At 46.4% G+C, this 15,564-nt stretch overlaps 1 protein-coding gene across 2 annotated transcripts in view; it reads right to left on the bottom strand.

The window, feature by feature from the left end:
• Positions 1-10,706: 10,706 nt before the first annotated feature.
• Positions 10,707-15,564, bottom strand: part of LOC139535481 (roundabout homolog 1-like) — a 286,286-nt gene continuing 281,428 nt past the window's right edge. For both annotated transcript variants that reach the window (XM_071334917.1, XM_071334925.1), the window contains 9 exons: positions 15,265-15,419; positions 14,678-15,031; positions 14,419-14,532; positions 13,949-14,327; positions 13,342-13,844; positions 13,077-13,226; positions 12,726-12,947; positions 12,329-12,519; positions 10,707-12,196 (listed from right to left, as the gene is read on the bottom strand). In XM_071334917.1, coding sequence (XP_071191018.1) covers positions 12,182-12,196; positions 12,329-12,519; positions 12,726-12,947; positions 13,077-13,226; positions 13,342-13,844; positions 13,949-14,327; positions 14,419-14,532; positions 14,678-15,031; positions 15,265-15,419 — 2,083 coding nt within the window. In that variant the 3' untranslated portion in view covers positions 10,707-12,181. The remainder of the gene's footprint in view (positions 12,197-12,328; positions 12,520-12,725; positions 12,948-13,076; positions 13,227-13,341; positions 13,845-13,948; positions 14,328-14,418; positions 14,533-14,677; positions 15,032-15,264; positions 15,420-15,564) is intronic.

The raw sequence follows: 15,564 nt of genomic DNA, 5'->3' as shown, positions 1-15,564 counted from the left end.
ATTACCACCAGGTGGAGGGGGTGGAGGCCCCAGTCTGCAGTACCATTACCCCCAGGTGGAGGGAGTGGAGGCCCCATTCTGCAGTACCATTACCCCAGGTGGAGGGGGTGGAGGCCCCAGTCTATAGCACCATTACCCCAGGTGGAGGGGGTGGAGGCCCCAGTCTACAGCACCATTACCCCAAGTGGAGGGGTGGAGGGGGTCCCAGTCTAGAGAACCATTACCCCAGGTGGAGGGGGTAGAGGCCCCAGTCTACATCACCATTACCCCAAGTGGAGGGGGTGGAGGGGGTCCCAGTCTACAGAACCATTACCCCAGGTGGAGGGGGTGGAGGCCCCAGTCTATAGCACCATTACCCCAGGTGGAGGGGTGGAGGCCCCAGTCTACAGCACCATTACCCCCAGGTGGAGGGGGTCCCAGTCTACAGCACCATTACCCCAGGTGGAGAGGGTCCCAGTCTACAGAACCATCACCCCAGGTGGAGGGGGTGGAGGCCCCAGTCTACAGCACCAATACCCCCAGGTGGAGGGGGTAGAGGCCCCAGACTACAGCACCATCACCCCCAGGTGGAGGGGGTGGAGGCCCCAGTCTACAGAACCATTACCTCCAGGTGGAGGGGGTGGAGGCCCCAGTCTACAGCACCATTACCCCAGGTGGGCCCTAGTCTCGCATTGCCATACCTCCAAAGTCAAGCCATCATATTGTGTTGCAAAAATGTTTTGAATTGTCTACTGGCTCCCAGTGGCCAGATTTTGATTAGATGTTACATTTCAAGCAGTGGAGGCTCCTCAGAGGAGGAAGGGGAGAACCATCGTCCTCAGTAAATTTAATTTAAAAAAATAGTGAAACATTAAAAAACTTTTTAGATAAAGATATACTAAATATATTCACATCACCAAATCATTTATTAAAACACACTGTTTTGCAATGAAGGTCTACAGTAGCCTCAACAGCACTCTGTAATGCAACAAAATAAGGAAAAACGCCAAGGGGGATGAATACTTTTGCTAGGCACTGTATGTGGCTGCTATGAACGTGAACTGTGTTTACGTGTGATCAGGGGTGTATTCATTCCGGCGATTCTGTTGAAAAATGTTTCTTGGACGGCTTTCGGTTGAGCGATGTAGAAAGAAGTCGCACGAGATCTCCTCCGACAACTTTTTGTAAATAATCCCACATTTTGCCTAAATTCATACTTCTCATGACCTCAAAAGTTTTTTTAATTACCCAGTAATAGAGTGTACCTAAGTTAGCATGAGCAAACCAGTCACACGCTCTGGATAATCGACAGACAAAACGTCACACTCCGCCAAATCAAATTGCATTGATAAAAGTTTGCTGTAGATTAGCTATGTTGTTCGAAACGTAGAGCACTTACTTTAAATATGCGGTGATCACTTTCGTTGTTGTCACTTAAAGTCGATGATGCACCAAAATACAGTGCTTGTAGTGGTTGAATTCCTTTATCTGGTGGCTGGTCATCTGTCGCTGGGGCTGGGTCCTTGAATAGGCCAGCCAGGTCATGTGATATAAGTTAGTATTCGAAGTCCCTTCATGTCTAAGGACGTCGGGAGGTGATGCAAAAACCAGCCGCTAGGGGCAAAAGTGAGTGCTGTTACCTTCAAATAGGTTTCGAATAAGCATCTGATTCCAAAGGGTGCAATTTCGAATCAAGCGATAGAAAGTTGTTTTTGATATGTTTGTTTTAAGCCTATCCTAAATCTTGACCCTTACCTTAACCATTCAGAGTTCATGCCTAAACTTAACCTTAAACACTTTGAAAATTGATGTTTGGAACAACTTTGAAATTTGATGTTTGAGAGGCACGGATGAACGTCTAAATCTGACCTGAGACTGTGAGAGCTGGTAGCAGCAGGCCTCCTCTCACCGGACTCTGTGCTTTCCTGAACAGAAACTATTATTGGTACTTCTGGGGGTAAAGACAGCCACGGCAAATCTTTTCGTTCTAAATCTTGCTCTTTCCCTCACAAACAGACAATTCTTTCCACGTCATTGGCACTTCTTTTATATTTGAGTAGAAGATTGCAACAGGGGCCACATACTGCTTTTAAAAACCCATCAGTCAGCGTGACAGGTCCCGTTATCTCTTCTAAAGCCATCGTGTAGTCCGGTCGCAATAAAAAACGATTTACCTTGCAAAAGGTTATGTTTGTTTCTGTTATAGTTGTACGGTTCACCACAACCATGGCATATATCAATATATTTTGATTGGGTTTTAATCTGCGATTTCTCGGCCATCCTCACGCTCTGATGTACCTACAACACTAATCTAGTGAGCACCTCTGCCCAAACAAGGCATTTGATTGGTTTGACGTGTTGCAAGGCGTCACTGATTTACATAAGATTTTTTAGCTGATTTTGTGCCATGGACTTCAACAGGCTTGCCTGGTTCTTGACGAGGGTATGTAGACCCTAACCCCAGATGGAGGGGTAGGTAAAGACTGGGGGTCCTCTGATCTTCAGCTCCCTCAGTGGCCAGTTTGTCTCTGTCTCCCACCGTCATTATTAATCTCTCCCCCTGGAGTGGGCACTTCCATGCTGGCTCTGTGACACAGGCCATTTCACTCAATATGAAATATAGGCAATATATTAACATGAAGTCAGTGTTGTGTGATACATTGTGCATTGTCACCATGCTTGAAATCATTGTGTACCATTACGCAATACAGATGAAAACCCCATAACACAGTATGTTGTAGTTTAAATACTTTCGTATAAAATCATTTATGAGACAGGATTTCTGTATGTCGGATACGTACTGTAGATGTGTGCTCTGATCAAGTGCTGTAGGCCTACTGGGGTGACAGCCTTCAATTTCACTCTTTCAGCCATTTTAAAAGCATTGGGCTCTAACCATTGAATCCCCGAGCTGACAAGGTAAAAATCTGTCGTTCTGCCCCTGAACAAGGCAGTTAACCCACTGCTCCCCGGTAGGCCGTCATTGTAAATAAGAATTTGTTCTTAACTGACTTGCCTAGTTAAATAAAGTTAAAATGTAAAACAAACACACACACACACACACACACACACACACACACACACACACACACACACACACACACACACACACACACACACACACACACACACACACACACACACACACACACACACACACACACACACACACACACACACACACACACACACACACACACACACACACACACACACACATAAGGCAGTTGTCCAAGACAAAGGCCTTCTTTGCCACTGGATTTCAGAGTAACCAATAGCCCGTTGTCTCTAAATGGAAGAATAACATTGAGAAAATAGGCAGCACAGACAGACATACAGTATCTTAAATTCAGATTTTTGCTTCTGTCTTTCAAAATAATAGATTTTTCTTGGCATTTTAGCTCATGAATGAACTCATTTCCTAGCCATTTCACGTACTGTAGAGTCAACTGTCACTACTCCAGCTGCCTGTCTGACTTCTGCTAAAGTTTAGTTTTGGTAAATAACACAGCAGATGGCCTAGTTACCTGCTTTTATTTCAAAGCAGCTGCTATGTCTCTCTTTTAATCAAATAAAAAGTGACATGAAGACCACCATTAATCACTTATGAGCCCAAGGATAAACAGGCTGAGATAAATAAATCCACACACACGCACGCATACACACACTCACACGTGCACAGTCGGCTGGTGAGGGGAGGACGGATCATAATAATGGCTGGAATGGAGTGAATGGAGTGGTATCAAATACATGCATGTGTTTGATTCCATTCAATAACTCCGTTCCAGCCATAACTATGAGTTCATCCTCCCCAATTAAGGTGCCACACACACACACGTGCACACACACATACATGCATGCAAGCACACACACCACCACGCAGACACACAAACACATGCGCAGACACACACATGCATGCAAACACAAAAATGCGTGGTGCATACACACACACACACACACACACACACACACACACACACACACACACACACACACACACACACACACACACACACACACACACACACACACACACACACACACACACACACACACACACACACACACACACACACACACAGACATCAAAAACACATGGTTTCTAAAACATGGTTTGCTTTGGCACCAGCGCTTTAGGTCAGGTCTCTAACCATATGACCTGCTCCTAGTGCATTGTGAAGGTCAACTATGAGGTGTGATTCCCTGGGGCTGCATGGGCTATATGTGGATTTACGTTGACACTGCTTTCAATGTGGGACTGGAGGGTAATACAATGATATGTCAATGTCCTCATAGATTTGTGTACCGTATGACCTCTCTGTCTGCCTACTTGTCTGTCTGCATCTCTGTCTGTCTGCCTGCCTGTCATAATGGCAGAGCTTGTAGAGTCATGTGCATTTAGATTTGTTAAATAGACTGCATAATTCTTGTATACCATGATGGATTGCATTTGGTTCATTGTCCTGGAGCACATGCATAAGGTTTACATTTGCATACAATCTATAAACAACAACAAACAGCATGCAGAAATAGCATTATAATTGGATGGTAACATTTCTGGGAATGCTGACGTGCTCATTTCATGATATTTTAGTAGATTGAAATAACAGGGAGAAGAAATGTCTGTCCCCCCACTCCTCTCCTATTCCTAAATGGTGTAATGAAGGTACAGAGGACTGTGAGTGGCTCCACACCACTGGCACCATTACTGGTAATAATTTAAACAGTAAGCGACAACTCGAGGGTTCTCTCTCCAGCTTGGTATTCGGGGGATTGTCACAAACCACTCCTGGAGTGACTTGTTCCACTGAAGCAGGAAATGAACACGAGCAGAGTAGACACCGGCATATATATACTGTATATATATATATATATATAGAGAGAGAGAAAGAGATACACAGGAATGTCAAAACTAAATAGAAGGATATGGAACAAAGAGTCATGAATATACCAATGTATTATATTGCTACTGACAGGATAGATCATCTACATTTTATCAACTGATTTTGGGAGTTGAATGGCTGTGTGTGAATGATCAAACAGAACATACACTACATGAACAAAAGTGGGCACCTGCTCGTCGAACATCTCATTCCAAAATCATGGCCATTAATATGGAGTTGGTCGCCCTTTGCTGCTATAACAGCCTCCACTCTTCTGGGAAGGCTTTCGACTAGATGTTGGAACATTGCTGCGGGGACTTGCTTCTATTCAGCCACAAGAGCATTAGTGAGGTCGGGCACTGATGTTGGGCGATTAGGCCTCAGCGTTCCAATTCATCCCAAAGGTGTTTTATGGGGTTGAGGTCAGGGCTCTGTTCAAGCCAGTCAAGTTCTTCTTCAGCAATCTCGACAAACCATTTTAGTATGGACTTCGCTTTATGCATGGAGGCATTGTCATCCTGAAACAGGAAAGGGCCTTGCCCAAACTGTTGCCACAAAGTTGGAAGCACAGAATCATCTCTAGAATGTCATTGAAGCTGTAGCATTGGGGCAGGTAGCGTTCTCCTCAAATCCGCCAAACCCAGATTCATCCCTCGGACTGCTAGATGGTGAAGCATGATTCATCACTCCAGAGAACGTGTTTCCACTGCTCCAGAGTTCAAAGTTTAGCTAGCTTTACACCAATTCAGCCGACACTTGGCATTACGCATGGTGATCTTAGACTTGTGTGCGGTTGCTCGGCCATGGAAACCCCTTTCGTGGAGCACCCGACGAACAGTTCTTGTGCTGACGTTGCTTCTAGTGGCAGTATGGAACTTCCTAGTTAGTGTTGCAACTGAGGACTGACGATTTTTACACGCTTCAGCACTCGGCGGTCCTGTTCTGTGAGCTTGTGTAGCACACCACTTCGCGGCTGAGCCGTTGTTGCTCCTAGTCGTTTCCACTTCACAATAACAGCACTTATAGTTGACCGGGGCAGCTCTATCAGGGTACAAATTTGATAAACTGATTTGTTGGAAAGGTATGACATTGCGACCTAGCATCCTTTATCTTGGCCAGGTCACAGTTGTAAATGAGAACTTGTTCTCAACTGGCCTACCTGGTTAAATAAAGGTTAAATAAAAACAATTTAAAAATTGACTGTGCCACGTTGATAGTCACTGAGCTCTACAGTAAGGCCATTCTACAGCCAATGTTTGTCTATGGAAATTGCATGGCTGTGTGCTCGATTTTATACACCTGTCAGCAATGGGTGTGGCTGAAATAGCCGAATCCACAAATTTGAAGGGATGTCCACAAAAATGTTATATATATAGTGTATGTTACTCAAAAGGGGTAAACCAAAATGAAATAAGAAGTTCCAGAAACTCATACATGTAAAGTGACGGTTGCCTGCAAATGCCTCAGTCTTGATGAGCGGGCATGGCCTGATTCCATGGAAACGATTTGGCATAGAAATTAAAGCAACAATTAAGAGCCATTTCATCTTCCTCTGGAGATTGAGGTAGGATTTGAAGAGAGAGGGAGCCTGCAGAGAGGGGCATTAAATCCCTCTTGTCAATGTTTAATTGACTCAGCATGGAGGAAAGGGATGAGGGGAAAGGATGGAAGGGGAAAAGAGGGGAGAGGATGGGGAAGGCAGGCAGTGTGTGTGGGTTAAATTGCATGGGCAGAATAGAGGAGGAAGTGACAGGGGATTACCCTCTCTCTTTTTTCTCTCTGTCTCTCTCTTCCCCCTACTGAGAAGTGCTGCTCTGCTGTGAGCTGGATTACAGGCAACATTCGCACTGAGCTAAAGACAAGAGCTGCCGCTTTCAAGGAGCGGGACTCTTACCCGGAAGCTTATAAGAAATCCCACTATGCCCTCCGACAAACCATCGAACAGGCAAAGTGTCAATATAGGACTAAGATCAAATTGTACTACACCGGCTCTGGCGCTCGTCGGATGTGACAGGGCTTGGAAACCATTACAGACTACAAAGGGAAGCACAGCCGAGAGCTGCCCAGTGACACTAGACTACGAGACGAGCTAAACTACTTCTATGCTAGCTTCGAGGCAAGTAACACTGAAACACGTATGAGAGCACCAGCTGTTCCGGAAGACTGTGTGATCCTGCTCTCCGCATCCTATGTGAGTAAGACCTTTAAACAGGTCAACATTCACAAGGCCGCATGGCCAGACGGATTACCAGGACGTGTACTGCGAACATGCTCTGACCAACTGGCAAGTGTCTTCACTGATTTTTTCAACCTCTCCCTGTCCGAGTCTGTAATACTAACAAGTTTTAAGCAGACCACCATAGTCCCTGTACCCAAGAACACTAAGGTAACCTGCCTAAATGACTACCGACCGGTAGCACTCACGTCTGTAGCCATGAAGTGCTTTGAAAGGTTGGTCATGGCTCACATCAACACCATTGTCCCAGAAACCCTAGACCCACTCAAATTTGCATACCGCCCCAACAGATCCACAGATGATGCATCTCTATTGCGCTCCACACTGCCCTTTCCCACCTGGACAAAAGGAACACCTATGTGAGACTGCTATTCATTGACTACAGCTCAGCGTTCAACACCATAGTGCCCTCAAAGCTCATCACTAAGCTAAGAACCCTGGGACTAAACACCTCCCTCTACAACTGGATCCTGGACATCCTGACGGGCCACCCGCAGGTGGTAAGGGTAGGTAACAACACATCCGCCACGCTGATCCTGGGGGCCCCTCAGGGGTTCGTGCTCAGTCCCCTCCTGTAATCCCTGTTCACTTTGATTTGAGTGCTGCAGCACTGGGGTAGACCTTCCTGCTGGAGCACCAGGGAGATAGATGGCGAGGAACACATACTGATGGAGGACTAAACACTTCAATCATGGCCCATTGACTTTATTCTGTTAACTGTGGCAAATGAGAGGTTATTGATTTTAATATCTGACCAAATGGCATTCCAAACCCTGGCACTAGACTACCTGTGATCACCGAGAACTGAAACCCAGAGAGACAGAAAATCAAGCGGTATTCATCACATTAAAGATCACTACTGTCCACGTTTAAGCAGCGCTCTGCGTTAGTGGGTTCGCCCTTTGAATTTGACTGTAAGTTGTTGAAGAGGTCTCTCCTCTCTATAAATGCAACCATGTGGTTCCATTGTAGTTTCAGGCCAATGGAAGCCAGGCAACAGTTCCAGTCTCTCAGGACTGCTCTAAAGTAATGCCCCTCTCCCTGGGTAGCGGCATCTGAGGCTGTCCACACTAGGGCATAATGAAGATGGATAGACTCTGTTAATTTGCTGATGTTGACAGGAAAAGCGTGTCTCGACTCAGCTGTGATCCATCATCAAAGCCTGCACACTACTCTGATGGCCACGGGTGTGTGTGTTCTGTATGTGTGTGTACACGCTGCTTATGAATTTTGTACCCTTAAAGGCCCAGTGCAGTCAAAAACCTGATTTCCCTGTGTTTTATACACTTAGTGGCCAGTTTATTAGGTACACCCATCTAGTACCAGGTCAGCCCCCCTTTGCCTCCATAACAGCCTGAATTCTTTGGGGCATGGAAACTTTGCTCAATTGTTATCAAGGGACCTAATGTGTGCCAGGACAACATTCCCTAATACCGCCACCTGCCTGTACCATTGACACCAGTCAGGAAGGGGCCATGGAATGCATACCCAAATCCTGACTCTGCCATCAACATGATACAACAGGAACCAAGATTTGTCCGATTTTTTTTTTTAAATGTTCCACTCCTCAATTGTCCAGTGTTGGTGATCACGTGCCCACTGGAGTGGAACCCGGTGTGGTCGTCTGCTGCAATAGCTAATCCGTGACAAAGCCCTACGAGTTTCGCCTTCCGAAGATGCCATTCTGCACAACACTGTTGTACTGCGCCTTTATTTGCCTGTTTGTGGCACGCCTGTTGGCTTGCACGATTCTTGCCATTCTCCTTCAACTTCTCACCAACGAGCTGTTTTCACCCACAGGACTGCCGCTGACTGGATATTTTTTTGTTTGTCACACCATTCTCAGTAAACCCCAAACACTCTTGTGCGTGAAAAGTCCAGAATGCCGGCCATTTCTGAGACACTGGAACCAATGCGCCTGGCACCGACGATCATACCACTCTCAAGTCGCTTAGGTCACTCGTTTTTGCCCATTCTAACGTTCAATCAGTAACTGAATGCCTCAATCCCTGTTTGCCTGCTTTATATAGCAAGCCACACCCACATGACTCACTGTCTGTAGGAGTGAACCATTTTCGTGAATGGGGTTGTGTATCTAATAAACTGGCCACTGAGTGTATATATTTACGAACTATGAGTTTGGAATAAAACTGTTAAATTGGGGAAATGATGATAATGCCCTTTTAGAGTAAGAGCTGTTTGAAAAGGCTGCCTTAAAGTTCTGCTTATCTTGCTGGGATGGAATCACTGGGCGGTAGATTAGTTAATAGACCAACAAGAGAGTTCCAAACCTCTCTGCAAATAACAGCTCGTTTTCAGTTTTACCCTCCCCACTCAGACCACTCCCAGATAGTCCTAGCAAAATTCCTGCTGAGAAATTGCTCTTTGCTAAGAAGCTATTTTGTTTATTTTTGACAATTTTCATTTAAAACAATCACAGTAAGTTACTTAATTATTACCCCAAAATTATTTGATATTGAGATTTTAAAAATCCCGGCTCTATTGGACCTTTAAACTGAGTTACTTCAATATCTTGATAAGTATGCAATATAGAATTTAAGTGGGGCCCACCAGATGAGTCGGTAAAAAACTGGCATAAGGCCTCTCCACTTTACTGTTACTGTAACTTAAAGCAGTAAATCTGAGTCATCCATTCCCACAGACAAGAGAATTGCGCAGGGGAAATATAGATGATTACCTAATTAATGGAAAGAGCAATCAGGATAGAGTATGACTCAATCAGCAGGTCCTACTGCGGGACCACAGGGAATTACATAGAGGAGGCAGATAGAGTGGGCTAGAAGCAGAGGAGGCTACAGTGTGGTCTTTCTGGGTTAATTGTGTCGACCCTTTATGGCACTGAATTAGCACTGTGGTGACTGGGGCTGATGATGTTAATGTAGGTAGCTAGCCTTTACAGACAGCCCTGTACAGCTGCCGGGACACTGGTTTCATTCCACTCTGATGGAGAGAGGAGAGAGAAGCTCCAGCTAATAACAGCAACCTGTCCCATCTCTCATGGAATGCAATTGTGTAGTTCAATCAGTGATAGGACTTCCAGCAGCTCAGCATCTGTCTCCTGCTCTGCTCTCGCTGATTATGCAGAGATGTACTTACAGTTAAACAATATGAACACATTAGAATCTTTCTGGAGGAATCTGTGTGTGGGTGGCTGATGGACAGGTTCTTTCTCTCCATCACAATCTTGCGCTCTGAGGAGGACAAAGAGAATAATTTTGGCTGCCGCTCGTAGCTGTAGTTTTGACTGCTATCCACCCCCCCCACTACACATACACACATACATGGCACACACACAGAGCCACACCTGTGCTCGGCTTCAGAGCATCTCTTTCCCTTTGACAGCACACAGCTGCTCTGTTAATTAACCACAAGGGTTCATGAGTGAGGTTAATTAAGCAGCGTGTCATCACATTCCCATAAAGAACAGACTTTTGGGTGCCTCTCCCTCTTCCTCTTCTTCTTCCATTTTCCTTCTTCACTTCAACCTTGTGTTAGGATGTATTGACTGGTGAAATGCTAGAGAAGTAAGGTATTAACCTAACAAGTGAACAAAGATTGAACCACAAAAAAATTCCAAGTGGACACTGTCATTTGAAGACATTTTAATAATAAATAATGTGGTAAAAATGACAATATTTTTTTTCATCCCCGTTTATAACATACTCAGTAATGACATAACATGGCTGACATCATGAACATAGTTGCAATTCTTTAAAACATGTCAAACTCCAAACAAATGTCAGGTGTCCTCAGCGAACAATGTTTTACACATTTTGTAGATGTACCAAAAAATGTACCCAAAGCTTGGCCTAGATGTAGCCATAAAGAACCTAAACCCAACATGCTGGTCCATCGCCAAGCAGCATGATTTTCAAGTCCCAGTCTTTTGTCACCTGTTGTCCTCTTTCTGTAATAGAGTCCTTCTTTAGGGTAAGTATTAATGTCACTTTCCTCTGCCCTCTGTCTTGCTGGGAAACAATGGTGGATGTGTCACTGTGTACTGGTTGCTCATGGAGAAAACGCTATCCATCATCAGGCATGGAGAAATCCATTTTCCAGGATGTATCCATCAACGTTCCCTACTGATGGGGAGACTCCTACTAATGGGGCTTCCTCACCCTTCTCTATTGGTACAATGTATCCGTCAGCTTGTCTACTGTCTCTCTCACTTCCTCATAAGTGCAATTTTAGACATGAGAGTATAGTCCGATTAACACAGTAGTTTGTGTCATAATAAATCTCAAGGGGACACTGCTTTGGGCAGTGTCCCCTTGAGTCCAAATGAACACAGTGGTTTGAATTAAACCTAAACTAGACAGGGGAGTTAAGTTTCCATCCCAACCCCTAACAGAAACAGAATATTAAGACACATAACACTGGTCCAATCGTGTATATAGACAACGATTAACAAGATCATTTGTATCATTGTTCCTCTTGTATGACGGAAGGTCATAGATAACAATAGTTTAAAATAAAGTTAAGTGATTGTGCTTTTGAAACCAAAGTAGAACAAATAATGCACATTGACAAGACCAACATCAATAACAAAACAATAACAGTGCATTACAAAAATACATTAAAAACAAATGTAAAATTCCCATTGTAGCAATTTTTGTGGCAGTAAAATTAACAAACAATTTACAAGATGGATAGTGATGTCCAAATATTAATTACAGGGGCAACAGACATGTACCACATCAGGTGGTCCAAGACAAGGTACCTGTATACACTGACAACAGCCATCTAATGTGCATGTACTTTCATTGAGGCTGTGACTACTTTCATCGAGGCGAATGGAAGCCAGTTCTCTACCAACAAGTCAAGTAAACAATGATCTAATGGTGCTTCATACCAGTGAGTTAACACACTCAAACACGATTGCACCTTTTTTCTCACTTTCTTTTTTCCTGGAAGATGGACATCGAATGAGAAATTGTAATAAGAAAAACAAATATTCAATATTGTTCCGTTTTTTTTGTTCTGTATGATATGAAAAGTAATTTACATAATAGTCACTGAATTGTGATGTCAGATCCCCTTTCCTTTTCTTCTCCCATGATCCTCAGCTCTCCAGAAGCTGTAGACTCAAGACACAAGTTTATAATATAACCTCTTGAATAATTGCCATAAAAAGAAGATCATAGACATACTAGATTTTCAACTCTTGGAAACTAGTAAATGGACACTTTTATGAGTATCTTGTTCTCACCTCTAGCTCCTCTTCCTGGGTCTGGAAGCCTGTGATGCTGGGCAGTGTGTCTGTGGGGTTCCTGCGGGCCCCATCTCTCCTCCGTCCTCCTGAGCCCCGGGAGGACATGGAGCTGGAGGAGCTCTGAGCCTGGCTCTGGCCCTGCACCGAGGGGAAGGAGGGCCTGCTGTACGGGGGGATGTCCTCAGAACCTGAGACAGAGAGAGATGGTGGTTGGTTAAACACATTCTACTTAGTTTGTGCTGGATAAACTCCATTGTGATGAATCATCTAGTTTTCAAGGGGATTTATTTTGACATGTAGGAACCACATACAAGCATAATGTTATAAAGCTTATATTTGTACTTTGTTCCAACACACAAACCACATTGGAAGTAAACTACATTGCAGTAAGTACCTGGTGGCTGATGGGCTTTGCTACTCCCCTTGCCTCCCTGTGGAGTCCTGTTCTTGTCCTGGCCCTCCCGTCTCTCTACAGAGCCCTCTCTGGTCCTCTGGCCTCCTGCACTCCCTCTCCGGCCCCGACCCTCCCCAGAGCCAATCCTCGGGAGCGTGGCACCTCTCACCTCATAGCCACACCGCGACATGTGACTAGGGGACTTCAAGGGCATGCATGAGTCTGAGGAGAGAAGAACACAGACATGGAAATTGGAACTTTATTCACCAAGGCATATGTACTGTATATCTACAGAAGTCAATGTGAGAGCTGTTCCATGCAGTGACCCATGTCTCAGACCCAGTCCCTTACCGTCTGTGAAGTCGTTCCTCTTCTGGTGACCTTGGTGGCCAGCCTGGGCCTGGTGCTGCTTGTGCCTCTTGGGCGGTCTCTTCTGCATCACTGCAGAGCTCATGTTGCTGTCTGTGGACAGTGGGCTGCTGGGACGCTGGTGCCTTCGCCCTGAGGTAACAGACAAACAGTCAGTCCATGAAAGTTTATCTAAGAAGGCATATCTATGAATTTTATTTCTGATATTTTCCCCTGACCCAGTTTCCTGCCCCTCTCTCCTCCTCACCTGCTGGTCCTGTGTCCTCTGGGAACCTGGCCATGCGTAGGCCTGCTGTGTAGTCTCCAGTGTTGGCCACAGCCTGGGCGAAGTCTGCGTCTGTGAAGAAGGATCCGTCTGAGGAGCTGACTGCGCTGGAGCGTCCTGACGAGCCGTTGTCCTCCTCGGAGGCCGAGCCCCAGCCGTTAATCATGGAGCCCGTCACGGAGCTCTCCAGGTCCCCCGTGCTGGAGGCCGGCGTCTGCTCCAGCCCCCGGAGGTGCAGCCTGCGTGGGGAACGGGGGTGCTGGTGGTGGCGCAGTTGCTGGTGGGGCTGGTGGTTATTTTGGTGCTGGTGGTAGTGACTCTGTGCCATGTCTGCATCCGTCTCATCCCCTGCCTCTTCTTCATCCTCCTCCTCCTCCTCTTCCTCCTGGCCGTCAGTATCCAGTGCCAGGGGGCTGGAGATGTAGCCGTAGGTATGTGGGGGGGAGAGGGGGAGCGGGGAAGGAGGGGGGCTGGCCACGTGTTGTCTAATAAGGGAAAAAGGGAAAGGATCAAAGCATTGATTAATACAAATGGCTGACGGTTGTAGCAGGGAGGAGTGAGATGCAGTGTGAGTTGGGCTCATAGTTACCTGTGGTGGTCTGTTCCATTGTGTAGGCCGTTGTGCTGGTCTCCCTGGGGGGAGGGGGTGAGAGTTGCCGTAGACTGGTGACTGTAGGACAGACCCTCAGGGGATGAGGCTGCCCCTCTGACAGGGGGGGTGGGACACCTATCCATCCCCTCCTCCGCCTCCTCTTCCTCCATCTCATCCGGATGCAGGTACATCCGCGAGGGAAGCATTGGGCATAGGGCATCTGGGTTAAAGCTTTTTTCCATGGGCAGGGTATATTCGTCACAGCTTTGGCTTGGTGGGGGCTTGGCAGGGGAAGGGTGTAGAGGTTCACCCCGGTTCACTGTGTTAGTTTTGGGCAGTTTGGGGGTGCGAATTCCCTTCTTATGACTTTGGCTCCCTGCAGAGGTAATCGAACAAACTCTTAGAACATACTGCAGAACAAATACTTATTTGTCCTATTGCTATGATCCTGGAAATCAGTGTCTCACCAAAGGTGCTGTTGCTGCCCCTGTCAGAGCTGTGATGGGAGCCTCCTGTGTGGTGTTCGTGGGCCTGGTTGTACGGGACGGTGCCTTGCAGAGGCCCATCTCCTCTATAGTGGTCTGAAGACACAGCAGATACAGAGAGAAAGAGACAGAGTTAAACAGATATGTAGACTACACATAGTAAAACAAATAAACACAAACAGAAGTAACTTCCCAAATACCCTCCCTCCCACCACTGCTACGCTATGTCCAAACCTCTCACCTTTATTGAGCCTGTTGCTCTGCTCCATGATGTTGTACTGCATATGTGCTTTCTGCAGCTGGGAGGGGGGCTGGTTCCAACAGCGTATATCAGGGGCCCCAGCCGCAGCCCCTGCAGCTCCAGCCTGGTTTAGGATGCTAGACTGGATGAGCTGGGTGGTGGCGTAGGGGGTGGGCTCGTAGGGGGTGGGTGGCCCTGCCCCTGGGCCCATGTAGCACAGGCTGGGGTTGTTGAAGGTCTTGAGCTCGTTGAGTTTGTTGGAGAGGTCCACGTCGCTGTACACGGCCTGTTCAGGCCCCAGTAGACCCCCCTGCTGGTTCTCCAACTGGCTGCCATAGTTGGCGATGCAGTCAGCTGAGGAAAGGAGACCACATGGGGTTAGGGTTAGAGACACTTTACCTATTCATTAACCCTTCACACAGGAAGTCACATAACACCATTCATTATCATGTTGAAGCCATGTTTCATTTCCATGATAACCCTCATTGCTTATTTGATTTGCATTATATCTCTATACTATAAGTTCCATTGCTGGGACCTAACCACTATCACCCCCAGAGGAGGTCTGTAGCTTTAACGGTACTGACCTGGGCGGCTGTAGGTGGTCATGTTGCTGTCGCTGGTGCCGTTTCCAGTGTTGCAGCAGTTGATGCTGCAGTCTTTGTGGTTGGCACAGGCGTTGGGCCAGGAGTCTGGCAGCCACGGCTGGTTCACACTCTCGCCCATGTTCAGCAGCCCGGGTCTGAACCAGAAGCATGAAACCAGAACCATTATCACACAGAACAAACAGGGTTTCAGTCAGGGAGGGGCATGGGAGTTTCTGTCCTCAGTCATTTTTCAGACAGTGGGAGACCTCCCTCTGGTGGTTCAAGAAGGGAATACACTGC

Source organism: Salvelinus alpinus, chromosome 1, assembly GCF_045679555.1.
Source record: "Salvelinus alpinus chromosome 1, SLU_Salpinus.1, whole genome shotgun sequence".
NCBI classification, from domain to species: domain Eukaryota; kingdom Metazoa; phylum Chordata; class Actinopteri; order Salmoniformes; family Salmonidae; genus Salvelinus; species Salvelinus alpinus.
The sequence above is the reverse complement of the archived record's forward strand: the minus strand, read 5'-3'. Positions and strand labels throughout refer to the sequence as shown.